We start from the raw sequence: 21,293 nt of genomic DNA, 5'->3' as shown, positions 1-21,293 counted from the left end.
ACACATAGCCCTCTCATACGCTTCAAACGGTTTTCGAATATGTATTACGGTTCCGAACGGAAAGGATTTGTTCCCAATGCTTTTTTTCAGTCAAACTGGCTGGCTCAAACAGAGGATTGTGTCCCCCAGCATGTCTGACTCACAGCTCACAATTGCCTGAGACAATTATTTACCATAGCAACGGAACTGAGGAGGCTATTGGCTGCTGGTTAGGACTACAAATACGCATCACTGTAGTTCTATCTATGGTGGAAGACTCAGTTGCAACAGATCAGGATTGAACTGGCCTTTAGAACTACTTGCTGCTATGGGCTGTATATAACTGATTTGACTCAGTAACTGTTACACATGGGATTAGTTTGGAACTTTAAAATGAAGCATAGTGAAAATTTAAAAATAAAAGCCTTGAATATTTTTACATCATGTAATTGCTCTTTTTGGGTTTATTTGACTTTTTCATCCAAAGCACTGTTACACATGTTATTAGTTTGGTCCTTTGAAATGAAGCATACTGACAATTTCAAATTAAAAGCCTTGACAATTTTTACATCAGGTATTTGCTCTTTTGGGCATTATGTGACTTTTTTATCCAAAGCACTGATACACATAGGGTTAGTTTGGACCTTTGAAATGAAGCTTAACAAAAATTTCAAAATAAAAGCCTTTAATATTTTTACATCAACTACTTCTGTTTTGAGCATTATATAACTAATTTAACCCAATGACTATTACACATGGGATTAGTTTGGCCCTTTGAAATGAAGTTTAACAAAAATTCCAAAATAAAAGCCTTGACAAAATTTTAAATCATACTGAATGGTGCACGTCCACCTTACTTAACATTCTTGTGATTTTCCACATGCTATTGATTACATTGCAGCGTTCTTTAGCATTGATGCTAATTTCTAGCATGACAACGCCGGGCCCAAACCGACGGGCACACTTTGGCAGGCCCTGGTTAAATTTCTTCAGGAATTTTCTAGTTTTAAAATAATATCCCGTTTCTAAGTAGTTCTAGCTGAAGAAAAGTTACCCACAGAGACAGTTGGCTATGGTTGTCTTTTGGAGATGGGCCAAAAAGTCTCAGTTTTTGCCCCAACATGAATTATGTTTCAGTAGAAACATAATCCATGCTGTCTCAAAGTTTTGAGAGATTGTCCATTTGGGTCAAATCTGCTCTTTAAGACATGATTTTTGGGGTACTTTTCCTGACTGATACTAGTGCAATTAAATGGTTTTGGTTATTTTAAACCTCTCTGCAAAGTATTGCTTTATATAAGGATGATAAAGAGCAAATGCTAATAAGATCCTGCAAGGTTGGCTGAACTTTTACAGTTCAATCAAAACAGTGACAGACACATACCAAAGATAGATGCCGAAATGGAAGCAAAGGGTGTTTAACAAAGTATTAGGGTCTGCAAACTTATGCAAACAGGTTATTCCACGTTTCTTTGTTCTTTTTACCTTTTTGTTCCTCAAACAGATTTGTGTGACAGCTAAATAATGTAAGACATATGTCACATTAAAGGTTTGGGTAAGCTTTGAAAATATTTGTCTCCTAGCATAGGTGTTCACACATTTCATAACAACCAGCTGAAATTGGACTTGAATGTAATCCAGCTAAAAGCTGTTTTTATGATTTTGACATTTGTCAAATCATAAAAAGTTTTTCTCAACTCAACTCAACTAGAAACACATTACGCTCAAGGAAACATGGAGTGTGGGCTAATCCAAAGGCATGTGAGGAGGTGGGATGGGAGGGGGAGCAGGGGTGTAAGATGCAGAGTGGTACAGCACAACCACAGAACTTAAAATATTTCACCATGATTCTTCCAGGTGACCTGGCTGGCCAAACAGGAAGTCCCCTAAATCTGGGAACGTTGCAGGGAAAGAGTACATGTGACCTCCTCTCACCACCAGCTTTCCCAAATCTTGTTAGCATCTAGCCATCTCTGAGGTCATTTACCAGTTTCCCAAGGTTCCAAGAGAGATTAGCTTCAGAGCGGGGCCATCAACAAAGAGGACAGGTGACAGATTCACAGGCTGATCTCACCGATTAGACTCAGATAAAGAGCCTAAGCTGAGAGCCTGGAGCACCTCTGATGAAATCAGCCTGCATCACTGATTCCAGCCCATAATCAATCCCAACTCCAAGACTGGGATGGATTTGTCTGTTCAATCTGTAATTACTCCTCAGAAGGGAATGCAGTTATTTCGTCTCCGCACAGACCAGGAAATGTGTGTCATTAAGCAGCAAGGTGAAAAGGAATTTCACATGGTAAACCTCATCTTTTTAATCAGTCTTTCACTCTGAAGAACTGCTAAAATAGTTTTTCATCACTTCTTCATGACACCAGCAGTGAAGCAATGTCTAAATGTTCAGGAAATATTAATTATGACAGCAGCTCCTCAGCAAATCACTGTAATTTCTCAATCCAGCTGGGACTTGATTGGAGTTAAACATGTTATCATCAGTGCTCCCACTCAGACATTGGTTGAAGCTAAATGTCACCCTACTTTTTTTTTTATTTCCTTTTACTCATCGCCAGTGATTAATAAATCCTTTTGTTCTTCGAGGTTTAGACACACACTAAAATAACATAAGTTAATAATCACAAACATATGGGCTCTAAACTATTTATAGTAAACTGCCATCGTAAAAAATAAATCACAGCCTCGTTAAGGGCTTCTCCGCATCAGGACATTATTAAAAATACCTCTGGTCTTCTTCAGTAAAAATTAAATGATTAAAGATATTGGATCTCAAGTGTACAAAAACACACAACTTATTCCATACCATCATTTATTAGGCATAAAAAGCTAACATGGAAGGGCTGTGTGTGAAAAGTTTAACTGCACCCTGTTACCATGGGGTTTAAGTTAGATTAACAGCAATGTGCTGATAATCAAATACACATGATTAGATGATCAGTGTGAGCACTTCTATAAAACCGTTTTTGTTCAGTTTGCAGTTTCTTAGCATGCAGGTGGGTTAACACCAAAACAGAGACACAGCCACACATAATTTTAAGAGAAGCAATTATTGTTGTCCATCAATCAAGGAAGATTTTATGACAGTAGTGTCCAAAGTCAGATCTCAAGGATGATATCTTGCATGCTTTAGCTCTCTGTGTGGTTCAACACACCTGAATAAAATAATGGCTCATTAGTAAGCCTCTGCTGCCGTTTGCCCTGTTCAGTGACCCAGCTTGAGTCAGACTTCAGCTGTTAAAACAATCTCACAATTAATTGACTTGGGAATATTTTGTGAAAAATCATACTTTCACCACCATGTTGTTGGCAGATGAAACAAGGTGACTGTACCAGTTCGGGTTTCATGTCATGCATTATGTATCCAATTTGACCTGTGTTAATCTTCTTTAGGTTCTTTCAGATGTGACTTTTCATAGTATTGCTTTTAGAAAGGAGGCTTTCTCCTTTCCAAACAAGCACGTCATAAACTTCAACATGCTAACACTGGCAAGGCGAAGGCTTTTGGCTATTTATATGGTGATTGGGACAGCTTAAAGGGACAGTATTATGTATTTTCCAGGCACATATTGCCATATTATAGCACAATCAAGTAACTATTTTACCTTTGGTTGTTATAAGAATGATGTATATATTAAACATAACTGAAAAGAAATTTAACTTTGTAATTTAACACCATTAAATAGGGCCTCTTTCTCTTTATGAAGCTCCTGCTGTATCACTCTACATAATATGCATATAACAAAGAGCTGCTTGGACTGCAACGTATGTTAGCTAATAAATCTGTCTGAATGTTGTCAGAGGTGCTCACACTGACAATATTTTATTTGCATCACTAAACTGTGACTCAGCCTACTAAAGACGAAGGAATCCACCTCGAGAACATGTGTCCTACATGTTTTAGATGCGTCTCTGCCCCAACGCAGCTGAATTGCCTCCTCTGTATTTTATCCAGTTTTGCAGAGGGCCAGTCACAAATCAGTCATTTGATTCAGGTGTGCTGGATCAAGGACACATTTAGCTTCGAGGCCTGGATTTGAAGACCTCAGCCACAGACCTTTCCCTTGCGATTAAGTCTGACAGTGAAACAAAAACACAATTCCTTTGATGATGCTTTTTTTATTATTGATGCGATATCTGACCAAGTCTGTTGAAGACACTGGAGTCCAAAAGGGAGGATTTCAACAGAAAGCCTGACCAGATATACTGACTGTATAAAATATGAAAACAACAGTGATGTTCAACAGATAGGGGCAGGACTTGAAAAACCAGGGATCAGGCAATTTTATCCTGTTTGTGTGCCAACTATTTAAAGAGTTACTGACAAGTGTAACACATATGTTTTAGGGTAAGAACAAATTCAATAAATATAAAAGTAAGATATTTTACTTATAAAGAACCCATTTGGTCAAAGAAGAGAAAAGGAAATGTTGACACAATGTGTACTTGGACTGTAGCTGGACCTTTGGGGTACCAGACTTGGGTTTTGTCTAACACTGTTCATTGGTCCACAAATACACAAAACACCAACGACAGCCTTAAACGGACAAGAGGCACAAAAAAAAAAAAAAAAAGTTTCCAGGAGATGTCTGGCGAGCTTTAAAAAGCAGTCCAACAGTCTGCCCAAGCAGTTCAACTCCTCTGACTTATCTCTTCAACGTCTCAGTTCTGGAGTTGGGCCCAGCTATTCGGCAGCAGTGCAAATATGCAGTCACACAGTGGGGTTTTTCCCAGCTGTCGCTGTCTGCTGCTGGAGGTATGTGGGCCGTTTGATCCGGGGTTTCCTGCGCTTCGGTTTGCTCTTGGCTTTAGTGAGCTGAACCACGAAAAATGACAAAACAACCATCGCTCCCAGGAAGGCGAACACGGGGATGGTCTGACCAACTTCTTGGTTGTAGCGACCCTGGCATTATCCCTAAAGGGAAAGAGAGTAAATGCCATGAACAGCTTTGTCCATCACAGGCGCATCTCCAACAAGGACATCAAATACATTTCTGTAATTCAATTGGAAAAGTAAATCATAGATTCTTTAAACACAACTTTTCCACCACAATTTTTCCCTCTGTTTCTTATTATAATGAATGAATGAAGTACTCTGAAGAACCAGTTTCTTTGGCAACTGGTTCTCACCCTCCTAGTGGAGGTGGCCAATGACTGACAAACATTTGTCAAGTCAGCAGTCTTCCATCATCGTGTGGGTCACAGCATAACACTTCTGTCTTAAAAATCAGTCTCATGTAATCTTATAATATGAGAAGCTGAATAATTGGTTTTTATTCACTGTAACTCATAATCAACAAAAATTAACAAATAAGTATGTTACAAAGCTATGACCTTCACTTTTTGCTTTTAATTATTGAAATAAATTACACTTTTTAAAATATTTTAATTTATTGAGAAGCAGTTTAAATGTTTTGTACCTCATTACAGTAAGTTTTTCATTTATTCTGTTTAAGTCAATTGAAAAATATGACTTAAGATTCTTTAACAAAGTATTTTCCAAAAGATTTCTTCTTAGTTAATTCAGTTTCGCTCTTGTAGCAAACTAATGTAGCTCTAGCAGAATGATTGGTAGTAACATCTTCTTGCTGGATGTCATACTGTATATTTACTTTATGTCAGCAGTTGTTTACAACTGAACTTATGCAAATATCACATGAGCAGAAACAGACATTTACTTAAATAAGCTTAAACCAAATTCCTTCAAAAGCAGTAAACAGTTAACCGACTGCCTTTTATTCTTCTATTCAGAGATCAATTCAGCAAAACTTTCATTTCAGAAAGCTGACAGTAAAAACTTGTAGAGCTCTGTTACCTCCTGGGAATGTCCCAGGCCCCGCTCTCCCCAGGGGACAGGGGTCGGACCTGGGGACGGTATGACTTCATGTTAGGCACAGCCACTTTGTCCAGATCCACTGAGAGAAGCTTCTGGTGCTTCCAAAGGTTACTGGTGGAGAGGAGAAACATGAAGATAGCAGCAGAGAGTGAGTGTCAAATTAACATTTTAATAGGAGGCAGCATGTTCTGCTGCAATTATCCACTCAAAGTTTGGATAAACAACACGTTTTAATTCATTTTGGAAGCTTCAATGCATCATTCTGTCATTTAAAGAATCATTCCTACTTCACATATCCTGCTCTCATAAATAATCTCATCAAGGGAGGAAAAAACCAACACCCATAAATTGTTAAAATAACATTACAGGTCCATGAAATGTAAACTAAATTGAACTTGGTTTCACCTGGGGGCCGTCTCATTGAGTGGCTGTGGCTTTGCCCAGGATAGGTGGGGACACGCTGGTAGGGGGCGTGGCTTGGGGTCACCCAGGTGAGCCTCCAGAACCTTGGAGTAACGGTACAGGTGGTTCCCTGAAAAATACAAGTAATGTTTAGTTATACCTACAAAAGCAGACAGACAGAGAAAGAAGACGTGGAGTTTCTGTCAGTGACTGTTACATCTGAGATTCATGTCTAACCAGTTAGATTCAGTGGACAAGTTTATGGAACATTATTAAAATGCAAACTAAAAACCAATGACTAAATAAGCAACCATCTCCATGTGATTGAAAAAATTATCTACCGGTAATTTAATCCAATAACAAAAATATGTCAAAATTTCAGCTATGCAAACACAACATTTTAATTTATTCAAATATAATTTTTTTTTATTGCATTAGCTGAAACTTTGCAAAAAGGACTTCAAAGATGACAAGCCCTTATCCAATTTAACCTTGGCATTTTGTAGAAAAAATAAACAGTTTCAGTGAAACTATTTTCAAAAATGTCAAACTTAACAGACTGTAATGAGAAAGAAAAAGAGGTATTTCCAATGAGATTTTGTTTCCTTAAAGATACGTTGTGGAGGAGAAGTTGAGCTGGGGTTTCCCTCACCTTCCAGTCTCTGGGGCAGTGGCCGCTCTGCACCTGCAGGAGGCGCCACTCTGCTGTGGGAGTGGCTGAGGCTGGGAGGAGTCATACTGTAAGAAGTATACTGCAGCAGAGCATCCAGCAACCAGAAACAGTCTGAGGAACAAGCAAGACGCAAAAACATAAACAAGAAGTTCCAGGTGTGTGAAAACAGATTAGACACGAGAGATTTCACCTTTTTGTCTGTGACTGTCGTCAATGCAGTTTGAGTCTCCATACAGAGCTATCCGACCTCCCCCCTCTGAAGGGGTTTGGTACAGTCCCAGGATGGGAATTCCCTCGACCACAGCAGTCTCCTGCTTCAATACTTCCAGACCTGCACAGCCACACACACACTGCAGTTTTCTTTTTTTTTCTTTTTTTTTTATCTAACACACAGATTAAAATGCTTGTCTGACTGTATATGGCTGCCCGCCAGCTCCCTGCTACACAGAGCTGCCTGACAGTCTTTAAACTTTAAGGGGGACCCTGGTACCTTGATCTTTCAGGTTCTTGGCAATTACAATTCCATCTTCTGGGAAACGGGCAATGCTGCAGCCTGAGGCGTAATACACTGCAAGAAAGCCAGAGACAAAAGCTTTATTTATTTTCTGTGCCAATAGGGCCTCGCAATGCAAGACCAGAGGACTCTATAAAATCTTACTGTCATGATCAGCCAGGGTGAAGTCCCCCTCATACAGCCCGTCGCTGAAAGCCATCCCCCAGACTGAGATCAGGTCGTTCAAGGCTGGCACATTAGCGCCCCCTGTGTCCGGCATCCACCACTGTCTGCAGGTTGCAGCAAGAAGATGCTTCAGGTTTTCGAATTAAAGCATCAAAAAACACTTTAAAAATCTGATATAATTCATAACTGTTGATACTAAAGCCCTGTAAATAGCTACATTGATAAACATCTAACATTTTCTCACCATCTCTGTAGGCAACTGGGAATAAGATGATTTAAAATGCAATAACAAGGCCAATTTCATATTAAAACAGAGCCACCAGTCACAATATTTTAAAGCCATGAAGTTTGCATTTATATGCATAAACTGCTTTAAATCTCTGGTAGGATCTAAATGGAGCAGCTGAGTAATGGTTATCTGCATGAGGAGCTCCGAATTGGAGAAGCCGTGATGTACGACATCTATTACAGAGAACGAACACATAAATAAAAGCACAGGGAGACAACCTGTGACACAGCAAGCTGCACCACACAGTTCATCTTGGGAGTGTTATCACACGATAAAACTCTAGGTGAACGTAATTGTCAGGTAATAGGACGTTCATCACTAAAGTGCTGAATAATGGAGCGACAGGACGCATTGTTCATTTCACAGACCTACCGACTGAACTGAGATGGAGGCATTCTGCTGTTGATGCTAAACAATTTCAGCACAGACATACTAGAACATATTCACATTATGAGCTGTGCAAACAAACACAGACAGATATAAAGTGTTGGACTATTGGGTGAAATTACTACAATTTGTTTCCATAATACTGAGAACATTATGTGCATCTGTTCAGCCTTTTAGGTTGTTTTGCATCCACTTAAACAAGCATGTACCAGAGCTTTAATTGAATCACAATTCGCAATATGATAATTACACATAGTCCACAAAAAACAGAACATTAGGGACCTAAAAAACACAACAACAAACAATAACTGGAACCTCTGTTAACACTGGAAAAACTGTGCAATCTGTTTTCAGTTGTTGTAAAAAGAACAAACAATAAAAAAGTGTACAAATAAAACATTATAATATGGTGTTAACTTTACTGATTCTCTTATTCATTCAGATTTTTCCTATGTCAGGTTTTGTATATTAACATCACACATCTTAGTAACTCTTATCAAACTAAATTTGTATTCTTCTGCATGTATTATGTGCAAACTACATTATTCTATATTACATAAATAATCTGCAGGTCATGAAGAGCAATGAAATATATCAAATGGTGATTTCTAACATGTTGTGCAAGGCAACAAGAATTCATCACAATACATTTTTCCCTTGCATAAATATGCAACAGATATGAGTTTGTACAAAACACTTCACTGAAATAAAAATAATCTAATGTCACTCAAAGTAGGTATCTACTGTTATCGTATGAGACACACCTTTTTAATGACACATTTTATGATCGACCTGATTTTGAGAAAGTGATAACTGCAGCACAATGCCAACAGAGGCAATTCAATTACTCATAAATCAGTCATTAAATGTGTAGTTAGACGTGTAATAACTTGCGACAGAGTTGTATGGTTCCCAAGTTGTTACCTGGTGTTTTCATCGTAGAACTTGACCTTCCTCATCACCGAGGTGTTGTACCAGTCGCTGAAGATGATGAGCGACAGGCCGTTGTCAATGTCTCTCCTCAGCTTGGTGATCTCTTCAGGAAAATACTCTTCCTCACTGTCCACCATTAACAGTGTGCCTACAGCAAAACAAGAAATGTCACCCTTAAATCCTTTAGAATAAAAAATATAGATATATGAATCTTAAAAAATGTACAAGCAGAAAAGTCGTTTTCAATTGGATGTCCAAGTTTTATTCATTAGGAAATCTGTCCCAATAAAACCCAAGAAAAAACATCCAAAATGGTTCATCTATATTTTCGTATAGGTGTTGAGCTTCTATGTCCGTACCATACTGGCTGGCGTCGAAGCATGTCAGAGGTGCTCCCAGAACTTCCACAAAGTAGCCCATGCTCCTCAGATGCTGGTACATGTCCCTGAAGTTGGTGTGGATGTGATCCCCATTCCTGGAAGCCAGAATAATATCCACTAACCTTTAACCAAGCTGATTTACAGGAACAATCCAATAAAAACCTCTCATGCAAGATGTCAAAGATGAAGCAACTTCTATAAATGTGTACCAGTCCAGTGGGTCGTTCTTCATGCGGAGGTTGTCACGGGGAAAATAGCCGGGTGGGTAGCGCAGATTGTGGTACTGGTCCCACAGCACCCTCTTACTGCGAGGTGGAGTGGGCACGATCTTTACTTTTATGGGTAGCTTGACTGTAGACGTAAGCTCCCCTCCAACTTCTGACTGTGAAAAAGAAACGACACGAATAATTACAGCACATCCATAAAGATGGACCCCTTTAAATGATCCATACTGGAGCTTTACAAAATATCCAAAAATATATATATAAAAGGGAAAGATCTAATGGAATACATTTCCTACACAAAAAAAAAGAAAGAAAGCTATTGGGGGCTAATGAAAAGACTACTGACTGCAAAACTAAAACAGCTAACAATAATTTCATAAATACATAAAGTACTAGAATATATCTTAACTAAATAATTTAAAACTGGAACTCAGCTTATGTGGGAGATGTTTACTGTAGTGTTTTTCCTCTGACTTACATCATTCTCTGCAGGAGAGGCAACTGTCACCATTATATGACCTTGAGCAATGCCCTCCCACGATGCAGCTTTCTTGGCCACAGAGATGGACACGGCCAGGTAACCGGCCCACGGCCACAGCACAGGTGAGTATGAGACGGCCACGTCGATGTTGTCACCGTTCTGAGGCAGGTACGGCTGCCAGATGGGCTGAGCAGAAATAAGCGATATTTACTGGCAGGGCTTAAGGGGAGGATGTTCATTTAATCTATGAGTTCATTACAAATACATAAAATAAAATAAACTAGAACGTAAGATCAGCATAGCCAGTCCAGAGTTAACATAAGGACCGTGATTCCCCTTTATTTGCCATCTTGGTTGCCTACCTTGTCGATGATCCTGCCTGTGACCCCCATGCCATTGAGGATGGTTACGTTAACGATGGTGGGCATTCCTCCGTAGTAGATTGGCTGAGAGCAGTAAGGCCACATGTATGGACACTCTGTCAGGTCGATGTAGCTGGGAGAGAGACTGGAAGGAAACTTTATCAGTTACACCAAACACAAGGCTGGAATCAAGCTGTGAAATAATATCTAACATCATGAGAGCAAAGATTAAATATGAGTTTTTTGTTTGTGTACAGGCAAACTGTTTCTCACACCAATTACACACATACAAGTGGATTATAAGATTATTCCACATCCAGATCAGTTTCTGCTGCTGATATTTACAGGGTGATAGTATAATAAAATTAAAACTGCTGTTCAAAACAAACTTTCCCTGTTCAAAACAAACATACAGTATGCATAAAATTCATCAAAGAGGACTCTAAAACCACTAGGTTGGTCAGTTACATCATCTTTGGGTGGGGGTGGGTGTGCGTGTGTATAAAAACAACATGACTTCAACAGATTCCTGCTCTCTGTCTGTGCACAACCCTCTGTTTCCTGCTTGTGTTTGTTTTTTTTGTTTTAGTCAATTCACACCGGCGTGCTCACCTGGCCTGGGGTCTGTAGCTGTTCAGGATCTGATATGCTCGGATCAGGTCCAGTTTCCCGTGGCCCTGCTCAAACATGTTGACCCCGGGCAGCCTGCGAGCCGAGGCAATCAGAGCCTGTTTCATGGAGGCAGGGTTCACCAGCTCCCGGTTGAGAACGGTGCTGCAGGAGGAATCAGAACAGACTGAGTTCTTGTGACTCTGCTGGTGTCGGATTCACCAGGTTGCAACTCAGAGAGGAGAATGTGTGTGGCTGTGATGTTTAACACAGCAATATAAGCTGACAAACTGGCTCAGTAACAGCTCTGCAACAAGAGAGCTTTTCACTGCTGGTATGTGATACTGAAAGATGGGAAATAACACCAAAAAACAATCAGCAGCGTGCCTCCGCACTCATGAAGGATTACAAAACCAGAGATAATAACAAGGTTAAGCTTCAGCAATCTGGAATATATATCGTGAAATGTTACACTGAGCTGACAATTCACACACTGTTTAAAACACTCTGCACAGGGATTCCTTAGTAGAAATAATCTGTTATGTTAACAGAGGGAATCAGTTCTGGCAGCTTCTTTTTCAGTGTCTAACATTAAAGATGATCTCTTTTGTCTCTGAGGAGAGAAATATCCCATTAACCACAATCATTGACACTAAATTTATTGGCTCTGTCAAAATCTGACATTTCTCTGTCAGAAACCAATTTCATCTTGTTTTCTGGCACATAAATGCCAAACAAGCATTTCGTTTGCAAACAAACACAAGAGCAAAGAACAATAACAAATCCACCTGTAGCAGACTGGGTCAAGAAAAGCTTTCCCAGTCCTTCATGTGGAGAAACTGGAAACAAGCAGAATGCTTGATTGTTGGAGTTAATTATCTGCCCCAAGCAGAAATGTTCAACTTTCAGAGTATGGTGTTCATGTGTGATGCAAGGACAAAGTGGTAGATGGATAGACCAATCAGGGCTCTGTACTTTGGGTATCCTTCTATGCCCCTTTTTTTTTTTTTTTTTTTCAATAAATGACATTTAGCAGGTGCAAAATGCAACCTGTTTTGCATCCTGCACCTGCTTGTTCTGTTGGCATTTTAAAAATCAACTTACAACATAATTATAATTCAGAAGTGGAAAGCTCTTAGCAGTGAATGCAGGCATTACAATTTCTGTAACTCTCTCTTTAGAGATTGATTTGTGGGGTGTAAAACTAAAATATTGTCAAGAAGACACAGCTTTCTAACAGTAGATTAATCTGGCTTAAGAATCTCACCTGGCCAAAAGGGTGACGGCACCGGCAACCACAGGAGAAGGCAACAGCTGGTACCAGACAACGAGCGGCATCCCTCCTTCAACCCTGAGCCTCGAACCCCTGAACCGTAGGTCACGATATCGGGCTTTACTCTGCCGTAACCCCCCGGAAGCTCCTGCACAAAGATACAATAATCAGACTGAACCCACTTCTGCATGGTACTAATGTTATAGGCGTTATAAAATTGGCCGTGGACAAATTCTTTGGAGATCTCAGTGTGTGTAACTTACCCAAGTTGTCATGCCTCTGGAGGAAAACCTGGCTATGTTGTCCTCAAAATCAATCCCTCCAACTCCAATCACATCCATCTGGTCAGCTGGATTGTTCAAGGTGCTGAAAGGTATCCCAAAATACATTTAAAAAGCTCAAGGGAGACATTAAAGGTTAATAGTAATAGCACTGTTTCCACAAGCAGTGGAAACTAGGCCCTCATGTCAGAAATTAAATTGGGAACTGCTGACCTATTGCTAAGTAATTGGTTCCAGTGCTAGATCACAGCTGGCCAACGTTTAGCTTCTCTGACGGTACAGCATCTTTCTAAGATCCACTGAATCAGTATTAACCAGATCAAAATGGGATTCCTTCAAAGAAGCACCAGCTGTGTGGAAGCTGAAAAGATGAACGTACCCATACAGAGGTCCGTCGTTGCCGATAGCAGAAACCATGATCACTTTGTTGGCAGTCAGCTCCCACACCTGGAAGTCAAGCATACGAAACAATTGCAAAACAAGTTCAAGTGAATTCTTCAGCAAATGTTAAAAACAACAACAAACAGTATGATCTTTGATAGACCTAGTTTTCAATAAAAATTTGGTTAATTCTAGGAACACACGCTTTCATGTATACATGGAGTTTTTTTTTATGTTTGATTCAAGACTAAAATGTCTGTTAATCTGATCAATTTTTTATTTTTCAAAACTGACATCTTTTACAATATTACACAAAGAGGAACACCTTGAAGACCATTTGTTTGACCTGATTGAGCTGACTGTTGACCTGCTATGCCTCATTTACTTGTAATAAAGACTACATAGAGCTTCTAGGCGACACCCAGTTTTATGCTTCACCTTATCAACAAAAGGATGGTCCATGAAGTCAGGTCCACCAATGCTGAGATTCAAAACATCAATTTTCTTCAGGATGGCATAGTTGAAAGCATCCAGAAACCATGAGGTGTAGGAAACCTAAAATGTGAAAAAGGCATACATTTTGGTTTGATTTGAGAATTAATTTTCCATTGCATTTTTTTAAGTGTAGATAAAATCAAACACTGGGCTTATATATTGAGCCTGTGCTGCAGGTACCTGGTTGTTTGTGAACACCCTGAAGATGTGGAGCTCAGAGTCAGGGGCGAAGCCCTGACACTCCCTCATACTGGCTATAACTCCTGCTACAAACGTCCCATGGCCCAGGCCTGAAAAACAGGATGAGCAGTTGATCACAATCTGAACTACTCAATAACAAGATGCTCAACCAGTCACACCTTAACATGCCTCTGCGTTCACAATACAGATTATGCATCATTACACAAAATAATGTTTAAATTAAAATAAAGATTACTGATAATAATCAAGACTTCTACATGTTTCATGTAAGAACCTTAAATCTTTCCAGACTCAAGTTTCAAGAGCTTATTTTAAAATCTAAAACACTTAACACAACGAGTGCAATACAGATATTTCTACTGTGGTATAGCTTTAAACATAAAACCTGGACAAACCTGAAACTGGAAGCACAAAAACAAAGGAAGGAATGAATAAATGAAGGGAGGAGTAAAGGAAAGAATGAATGGCATAAAGACAGAAGAAGGAGGGAAGGACAGATGAAAGGAATGAATGAAGGGACGAAGGGAGGAAGGAAGGAAAAAAATAAGAAGGAAGACAGGAAGGAAATAAGCAAGGGATGGAAGGAAGGAAGGAAAAAGGATGTAAGGAAGGAGAATCAAAGAAAGGAAGTAAGGAAGGAAAAAAGGTCACAAGTAGAAAGGAAGGATACAAAAAAGAAAGGAAGAAGAAATTATGTAAAAGAAACATTCAAAGAAAAGCATAGAGAATAAGTCTAAAGACAGAAATATGTTTGGATTCCCTCATTTTCCTTTTCATTCATATTCAGTGACAAAATATGAATTGTATTTCTGGCCTTCGGTCAGGTAATCAGATTACTTATAATCAGGTAATCAGATTACTTATAATAAGGTATTCAGTGTTGTGAAAGGTCAATGTACAGAGTTGTGCAAAGTTTCATCTCAACAGAACTAGGTCAAGGTTCAGCTCAGGCAGATTAAAATGAACTATTTTATGAGTTTACTACATAAATGAACTAGTTTACAGCCATATACTGTTTTTATTACCTTAACTTGTTCTACATTCTGTGTTTTAATATACAAAGGGTTCCTAGACTGAAATTTCAGTACATTTTCAAGGTTGCATAAATATAAAAAGAGCCAAAATCAATACAACTAAAATAATTATGACACCTAATCCTTTAACACAATACTTTAATGTTTTGTTGGTAGTTAACTTCTGTAAAATGTTTAGACAACTTCTGCTTTAGACTGAATATATTTTTGTTTAGACTATATGCCTGAGTTTCAAATATCAACTATAATTTGACCATGCAGAATTAGCAGCAAGCATGTCTGTTGTTTTACTCCACACCAACTAGTAATGTTTTGCCATGTAATCGCATCATTTCCGCCAAAAACACACTGTATCCAATCTCAGGAGGGATTGCATTTGATTTTCCTCATTTTGAGTTCAGTTTCAGGTGTGGTACGAGTGATTTGATGTCAGACACAGACTGGATCCAATATTCCCAGTTAATTTAGACCAGGTTGATTTTGATCTATCAAACACTGCAGGGGGTTCGGTGTTTTTGAAATTCATTTGATTTTTATTTTAGCTTCCATTACCCAGCCAAATATTTCTGCCCAAATTTTTGTAAAGCGAGATCAACTAGTCCTGTATAAACAAACTGAGAACAGCCGCCCAAACAGTCTTACCATTTCAGAATGAAAGAAATACAGACAAAAGAAAGACCTTCAAAACCCCAAACATTATTATTCTAAGCTTCTCTTACCTCTGCAGTTAATAAAATAAGTAGTCATCTGACCTAAAAAGTTTTTCTTCCTCACCATCATCCAGAGTCTTTTCATTGGTCCAGTTTGTTCGTTCCTTCACGTTCTTAAAATGTGGATGCTTCTCACTCAGCCCTGTGTCAAAAACCGCTACCTTTACACCAGAACCTGAACACACACAAAAAAAAACTTTTATTGGAACGAAATGCTAAGATTATTATGTGTCTTTTTCCTTGGAAGTACAAGTCACTTTCTCACCTGTGTGTCCCATCTGCCACAGAACATCTGCCTGCAGGATCTGAGCAACGTGGCGGGGGATGGCACGCAGCAGCCGGCGGCTGGAGTGGCGACCGGTGGCGTGCCAAAAACCCGAGCCGAGCGACAGGCTGGTTCGCCTGAAGGGTCGAGAAGACTGCCATGACTGCCATTTTTGGGAGTCATGTGTGCCGTTGCAGGGTGCAGCAGGTTCAGGTGCTACAAGAAAAAAATTAAACAATGAACACAGAGAGCAAAATTAGTTTTAATCTCTACATAGTTTTTTGGAGTATGTCTAACAGTCAAATTCACTGTTATTAACTTGCAGACATGCAGCCAATCTTTTTGTTAGCATTATTAAACTGATTTCATTCTAAACACTGCCATTGTAATGTATTCATATTCAAATGTACGACTGATCACAGATGCCAAATTTGAAATTGTCTCCGCATAATCTGAGTCACTGAAAGAATAAATTATCATCAGTTGATTATTAAGCAACAGTAGAGCTCTGCACGTCTTTTTGAGGCTTTTAAAGAAGAATCAGAAACCAGTATGAGATCCTTGTGGTAGCTTAATCCTGAGCAACAATACAACATTTACATGGTAATGCAGAAAATGTATAGCAATGATGTATAACATGATCTTATTTTATTTAAGACATAAAAGCAACAACAGATTCAAAAGCAATGAAAGATTATACTATTCCTTTGACTTTTATTTGGAACTATGTTTGATTCTCAAAAGATATTTTAGCTAGAAAATTCAGTACAAGTTTAAAATAAAGTTTTAGATGTTTGTTAAGCCTTCCTACCTCATGTTTTCCATGAATATCACCACAGATGTTGATTATACAGATATTTACCAAAAGTCTCGCAGGTCTAATTTCAATGAAAGATACTTCAAAGTACTGACTCAAACAGGCTGAAAACATATCTTTCACATAAAATAGATTGAAGTTCACGTTTTTAATGTAATATTAGAGCTGGGCAATAAATCAACAATATACTGTATGTTACAACAGACAAGTTCAATATCAATAAATAATACATCTGATAGAATATTTAATAAATAGAATATTTATTCAACTCTAATATAGAACCACACAAGCATTCTGATAGATGTAGGCAGGAAAAGGGCTTTAGCTGTTCAACCTCTCATTATTGATATCAATTGGCACAAAATGTTTATATCATACTAGGTTTTTCAGCCATATTGAGATTGAGTCTTAGTACTCAAGTCAATATGGCTGAGTTGAGTACGAGGCACTGTGGAATCAATAAATGGTAGAAAGAAAAATAGTACTAGTAAAGATAATTCTCTAAGATATGACTGGGTTTGCATCTGGTGTATTCATAATGACACCTCTGAAATATTGTTGAGCTCATAAAGGAATGTGTTTCTGCATAATTTGGGAAGCAGATTAAAGTTTTACTTGTACTTGCTTTGAACCTTAAAAAAACAAAACAAATAAAAACACCCTTTAACCTTACACCTTTTAATCTTTGTCACTTAAACTAGAGTAGCAGCACCATGGTTACTTATGACTTTAAAATCCACTGCAAACTTTCTCCAGAAACTCACACCACCCATAGTGACACAGCATGTTAATAAGCAGGCTGGTGGCACACTGAAGTCTTTCATCCAGTGCCAGGCTCAGGGCGTACCCCTCCTACTCTTCTCTGACTCACCTACTCCCACCCAAAGAGAGCTAACAGACGTTCTGTGTCCTACTTCCCATCACCCTTCAACACAAGCTAAGACCCATCAGCAACCCCCAAGCTGCTCCGGCACTTTGCATCAGGATTGTGTAGGTGCACTGTGCACCTACACTGCAGCACAGCATTCCCAGAGATTTCTCTGTCTGAGACAGAAAAATGCACAGTCTCTCAGAGCAAACAAAGCCAGGTCTGTGAAAAGCAGCAGCTGAACTGCTTCCTGTATCTGTTCAAGGTTTTGGATTTCTCAGACAGTCGTGCCAACCCTGAAAAAAAAAACAGATTCTTATCCTTGCACAATGACACCCTACTGTACGACTTACAGGGAATGTACTTGAGGGATCGGAAAACTTTGCGTTGCGGCGTCACCCTCTTGATGTAAGGGTGATCCTCTAAGGTCAGCAGGCTGCTGGACGAAGCTTGCTTGATGTGGACCAACTCGAAGTCGCTAGGGAAGTCTGAAGCCGGGTTCTCTCTGGGAACGATGTGCCACTCTAGCTTTTTGTCTCCAACTCCCCTCAAGGCACTGCTGATGTACAGGCTGCGGGCCTTGGCTGAGAAGTACCCTGTAAACGCTACGATGTACTCTGCAGAGACACAGAGTGGACAGTAGGTTAGAGGACAGGAAAGGAATCAGTGTTCCTGTGCATTCTTTGCAAAGTTTTACAACACATTAAATGTAGTTTCACAGAATTATATCATAACTTGGATCATCATGCAGTTGAAAGATTTTCATTTTATCTTTCTAATTAATGAAAGATTTTTTTTCTTTATAAGTAGATAGGTTGAATTTTATCACATAATGCAGTATACCAAGAAAAGAAAAGAGAAAAGGAAAGAAAAAGCCATCATAATTTATAGTGATTATGAGATGTTTTTCCAATAATCCTTCTAAAAGAAGCTCAATCTTTGTCTCATGTGACCACAGCATATAGGTACAGTTTAGTCAACTTCATGTTTACAAAGACACATTTCCGGGCATGCTGCTCAAACAAAGAGGTTAGAATGTAGACATAGAAATGGCTGGATACCATTTCAATGCTTGTCCCTGACATTTAGCTCCAAACCCCACAATTTCTAATTGTTACTGTGGTGCAAACTGATTTTTCTGTGACAAACCTTTGTTCCTTAACATGTTTTTATTGCCATAACAATTGGTGTCAAACCCATTTTGGCATTCTGTGATGCTGAAAATTACATTTGGTGTTAAAAATGTCCAAAATACTTTTTTCATATTTTATGTTTAAAACCACCTTAATGTGCAGTTTTCAGGAAAAAATATGTATATATAAAATTGATTTACTATCAGCTTATAAATTTCTAAATAACCAAAAACAAAAAAGGGAAACTATAGTATTGTATTGTATTTCTTTCACTTTATGCAACCGTAATAAAATTTGAACATGTGGTAAATATTTTAAAAACATCTTAACCAGGGGTGCCCGTTATTAGTGCAAGGTGTATTTAGTCTTCAGCGGAAATGTTAAATGTCTAATAATAATCAATGAAAACAGTTTCCTACCGTGTTCTACCACCTCAGAAGAAAACTCCAGTTTCAGGGTCAACTGGGAGCAGTTTGAACTGGCTGGCGAGGGGAGGGGCTGCAGGTTGGGGGGCTGATAGTCAGATCTGGCGTTTGCCTCCCGTTCTGACCCCATCCCCACCACAGGCAAAAGGCCTGCCAGCGTTCCCAAAAGTGTGGATGCCAGCAACAAGAATAGAACCATTTTGGCTCGTAAAGAAAGTAGCACGAACTGTGTTATCATATCAGAGGCCGAGACGGAGCATTTTCAGGTCCACAGCTCCAAAAATGAGTCCATTTTGCAAACAGCCTGGGCAGCTAGATTAATTTCTTTCTGCGTTTTTTCTCCATGGTGGCGGTCCAGAGCGGCGGCTCAGCGACACGGCCGGAGAACAAACACAGTTGCCATGTTGGGAAGTGGAGCAGTCGGAGGAAGAGGAGATGACGGATGGGAAGATGGTAGTAACAGTGAGAGGGATGGCTGCTGGTGTTTTTCTGGAATTATACTGGATTACCTGAAAAAAAAAGAAGTCTAAGAATAAAAGCCTAATAAACACACAAACTGTAGTGTGTGACAGTTCATACAGTTCAAAAATTATATTTCTAGCATGTGAAGAAAGTAGATTTTAGGAAACTGAATCAAGTGTTGATTAGTATCTGAGGCTGAAAAAATTAAAACTAGTTGTACCAATCACTCATCCAGAGATTTGAATTGATCAACATTCACTTGATCCATAGTCCAAAATCTAACCAAAAAAATAATCAAATAATAGGAATATTCCCCCATATTTATGCAACAAAACTAAGAACTACCCATCCACAAACAGAAAATGTTAGACAAACGTTAGGAATGTACTTAAATTTACAAATTACTACGGGTTTTTTTTCCTGAATTTTATGTCGGCATAAAAGCCAATAGGTCTATTACAGAACCCACAGCACATCTTTTACCAAATTCAAACTCACAATTCATAAAAGCCGAAGATCATCATATCTTAGCTCAAAAAGTAGAAATTACTATCAGCTAGAAAAAACCTGACCCTGCATCTCAACAGCATTACCTCCATCTTTTAAGATTAAGCTCGCAAAGGCATTATTCGAAATCTAATCAAGCGTCGATCAGTTTCAAGGTTGAGTGGATTAAACCTGGAAAGTGATCCAAGCTTGAAAATCTGTAAACCAATCTCAATATTTGACATTCCCCTGCTGAAGAAAACAGCATTACTTTACAGGCTTTGAATACAGTCGGGAGTATTTCTTCCACTGTGCCAACGGGAAGGAAGGGAGGAGTTGTACAATGATGCAGGATTATACCCCTCCGTACTTCATTTTGTCATAAGAAGTGAAGTTGTTGCTGCACTCTGGGAACAGCCTTGTTACTGAACAGAGCATGCATGAAACATCAAATCTAATTCAGATTCACATTGCATTCTGACTAGCCTGAAATTGTGCTATATACAACTACTGTATGTGATTTCCCGAGCACACACCCCTGTGTCCGTATAAAAGAAAAGATTTGTGCAAGTAAAGATCATTCCCTTGTGGCCCGAGAGGTTTTTGACAACCCAGTAATGAAAAACATCACCAGAAATGTGAAACCCACAGAGTCCTCCATGTGTTGGTTACAGGTCAAACAAGTCATTCTTCTTTCCTGCACAGCCAGTCAAAGCCTCTGCTGACCTTTATGCCTCGAAAAAAAGACTTAGCATCAACACTGCCAAGTCCCTCTTTTCCTACTTTGTGTTTTTAATGGTCCTAAGCCCTCACCTGATCCTCACTCTAAACACTTGTTTTCTGGCTAATCCTTTAAACAAGCAGCATGAAGGCTGCAAAGATTTATCATGTTGAACTGTAACAACACAGTAAGAGTCACATGTTTAACTTAAATCTGCAGAACTGACTACTTGTAAAACGTACAAACAAAACACAGACTCGCAGGTTTGTGTCCAACTGGTTGGATGTGTAAAGGAGACACAAAGAAAATCAGATTAAAGCGTTATATATGGTTTTGTTTAGAAATGGACGCGAGACAATTCGGTGAGCAGAACGCCCTCTTGGCATTAATACTGTTGTTAGAGCCACAAGTTGATATAACTTGCGCAGATTCAGTTGTACTTTTGTACATTTAATTTACCTTTGCAGTTAACTTTTATTTAGCATGTGTGTTTTG

The 21,293-nt window shown here is 39.0% G+C and overlaps 1 protein-coding gene across 1 annotated transcript; it reads right to left on the bottom strand.

Moving 5' to 3' along the window:
- Positions 1-4,092: 4,092 nt before the first annotated feature.
- mbtps1 (membrane-bound transcription factor peptidase, site 1) lies at positions 4,093-19,636 on the bottom strand. Its single transcript, XM_032586187.1, is given in 23 exon segments — positions 4,093-4,906; positions 5,807-5,938; positions 6,233-6,359; positions 6,882-7,013; positions 7,093-7,233; positions 7,393-7,470; positions 7,561-7,685; positions 9,182-9,338; positions 9,550-9,665; positions 9,780-9,952; positions 10,273-10,461; positions 10,638-10,782; positions 11,250-11,411; positions 12,514-12,557; positions 12,560-12,667; positions 12,783-12,885; positions 13,180-13,247; positions 13,620-13,736; positions 13,857-13,966; positions 15,686-15,796; positions 15,887-16,102; positions 17,925-18,188; positions 19,124-19,636. Coding segments are annotated over 23 exon segments (3,315 nt in total). The 5' UTR covers positions 19,368-19,636; the 3' UTR covers positions 4,093-4,653.
- Between the last annotated feature and the right edge of the window lie 1,657 nt (positions 19,637-21,293).

Source organism: Xiphophorus hellerii, chromosome 2 (assembly GCF_003331165.1).
Source record: "Xiphophorus hellerii strain 12219 chromosome 2, Xiphophorus_hellerii-4.1, whole genome shotgun sequence".
NCBI lineage: Eukaryota > Metazoa > Chordata > Actinopteri > Cyprinodontiformes > Poeciliidae > Xiphophorus > Xiphophorus hellerii.
Note: the sequence above shows the minus strand (reverse complement) of the source record. Positions and strands in the feature narration are given on the sequence as shown.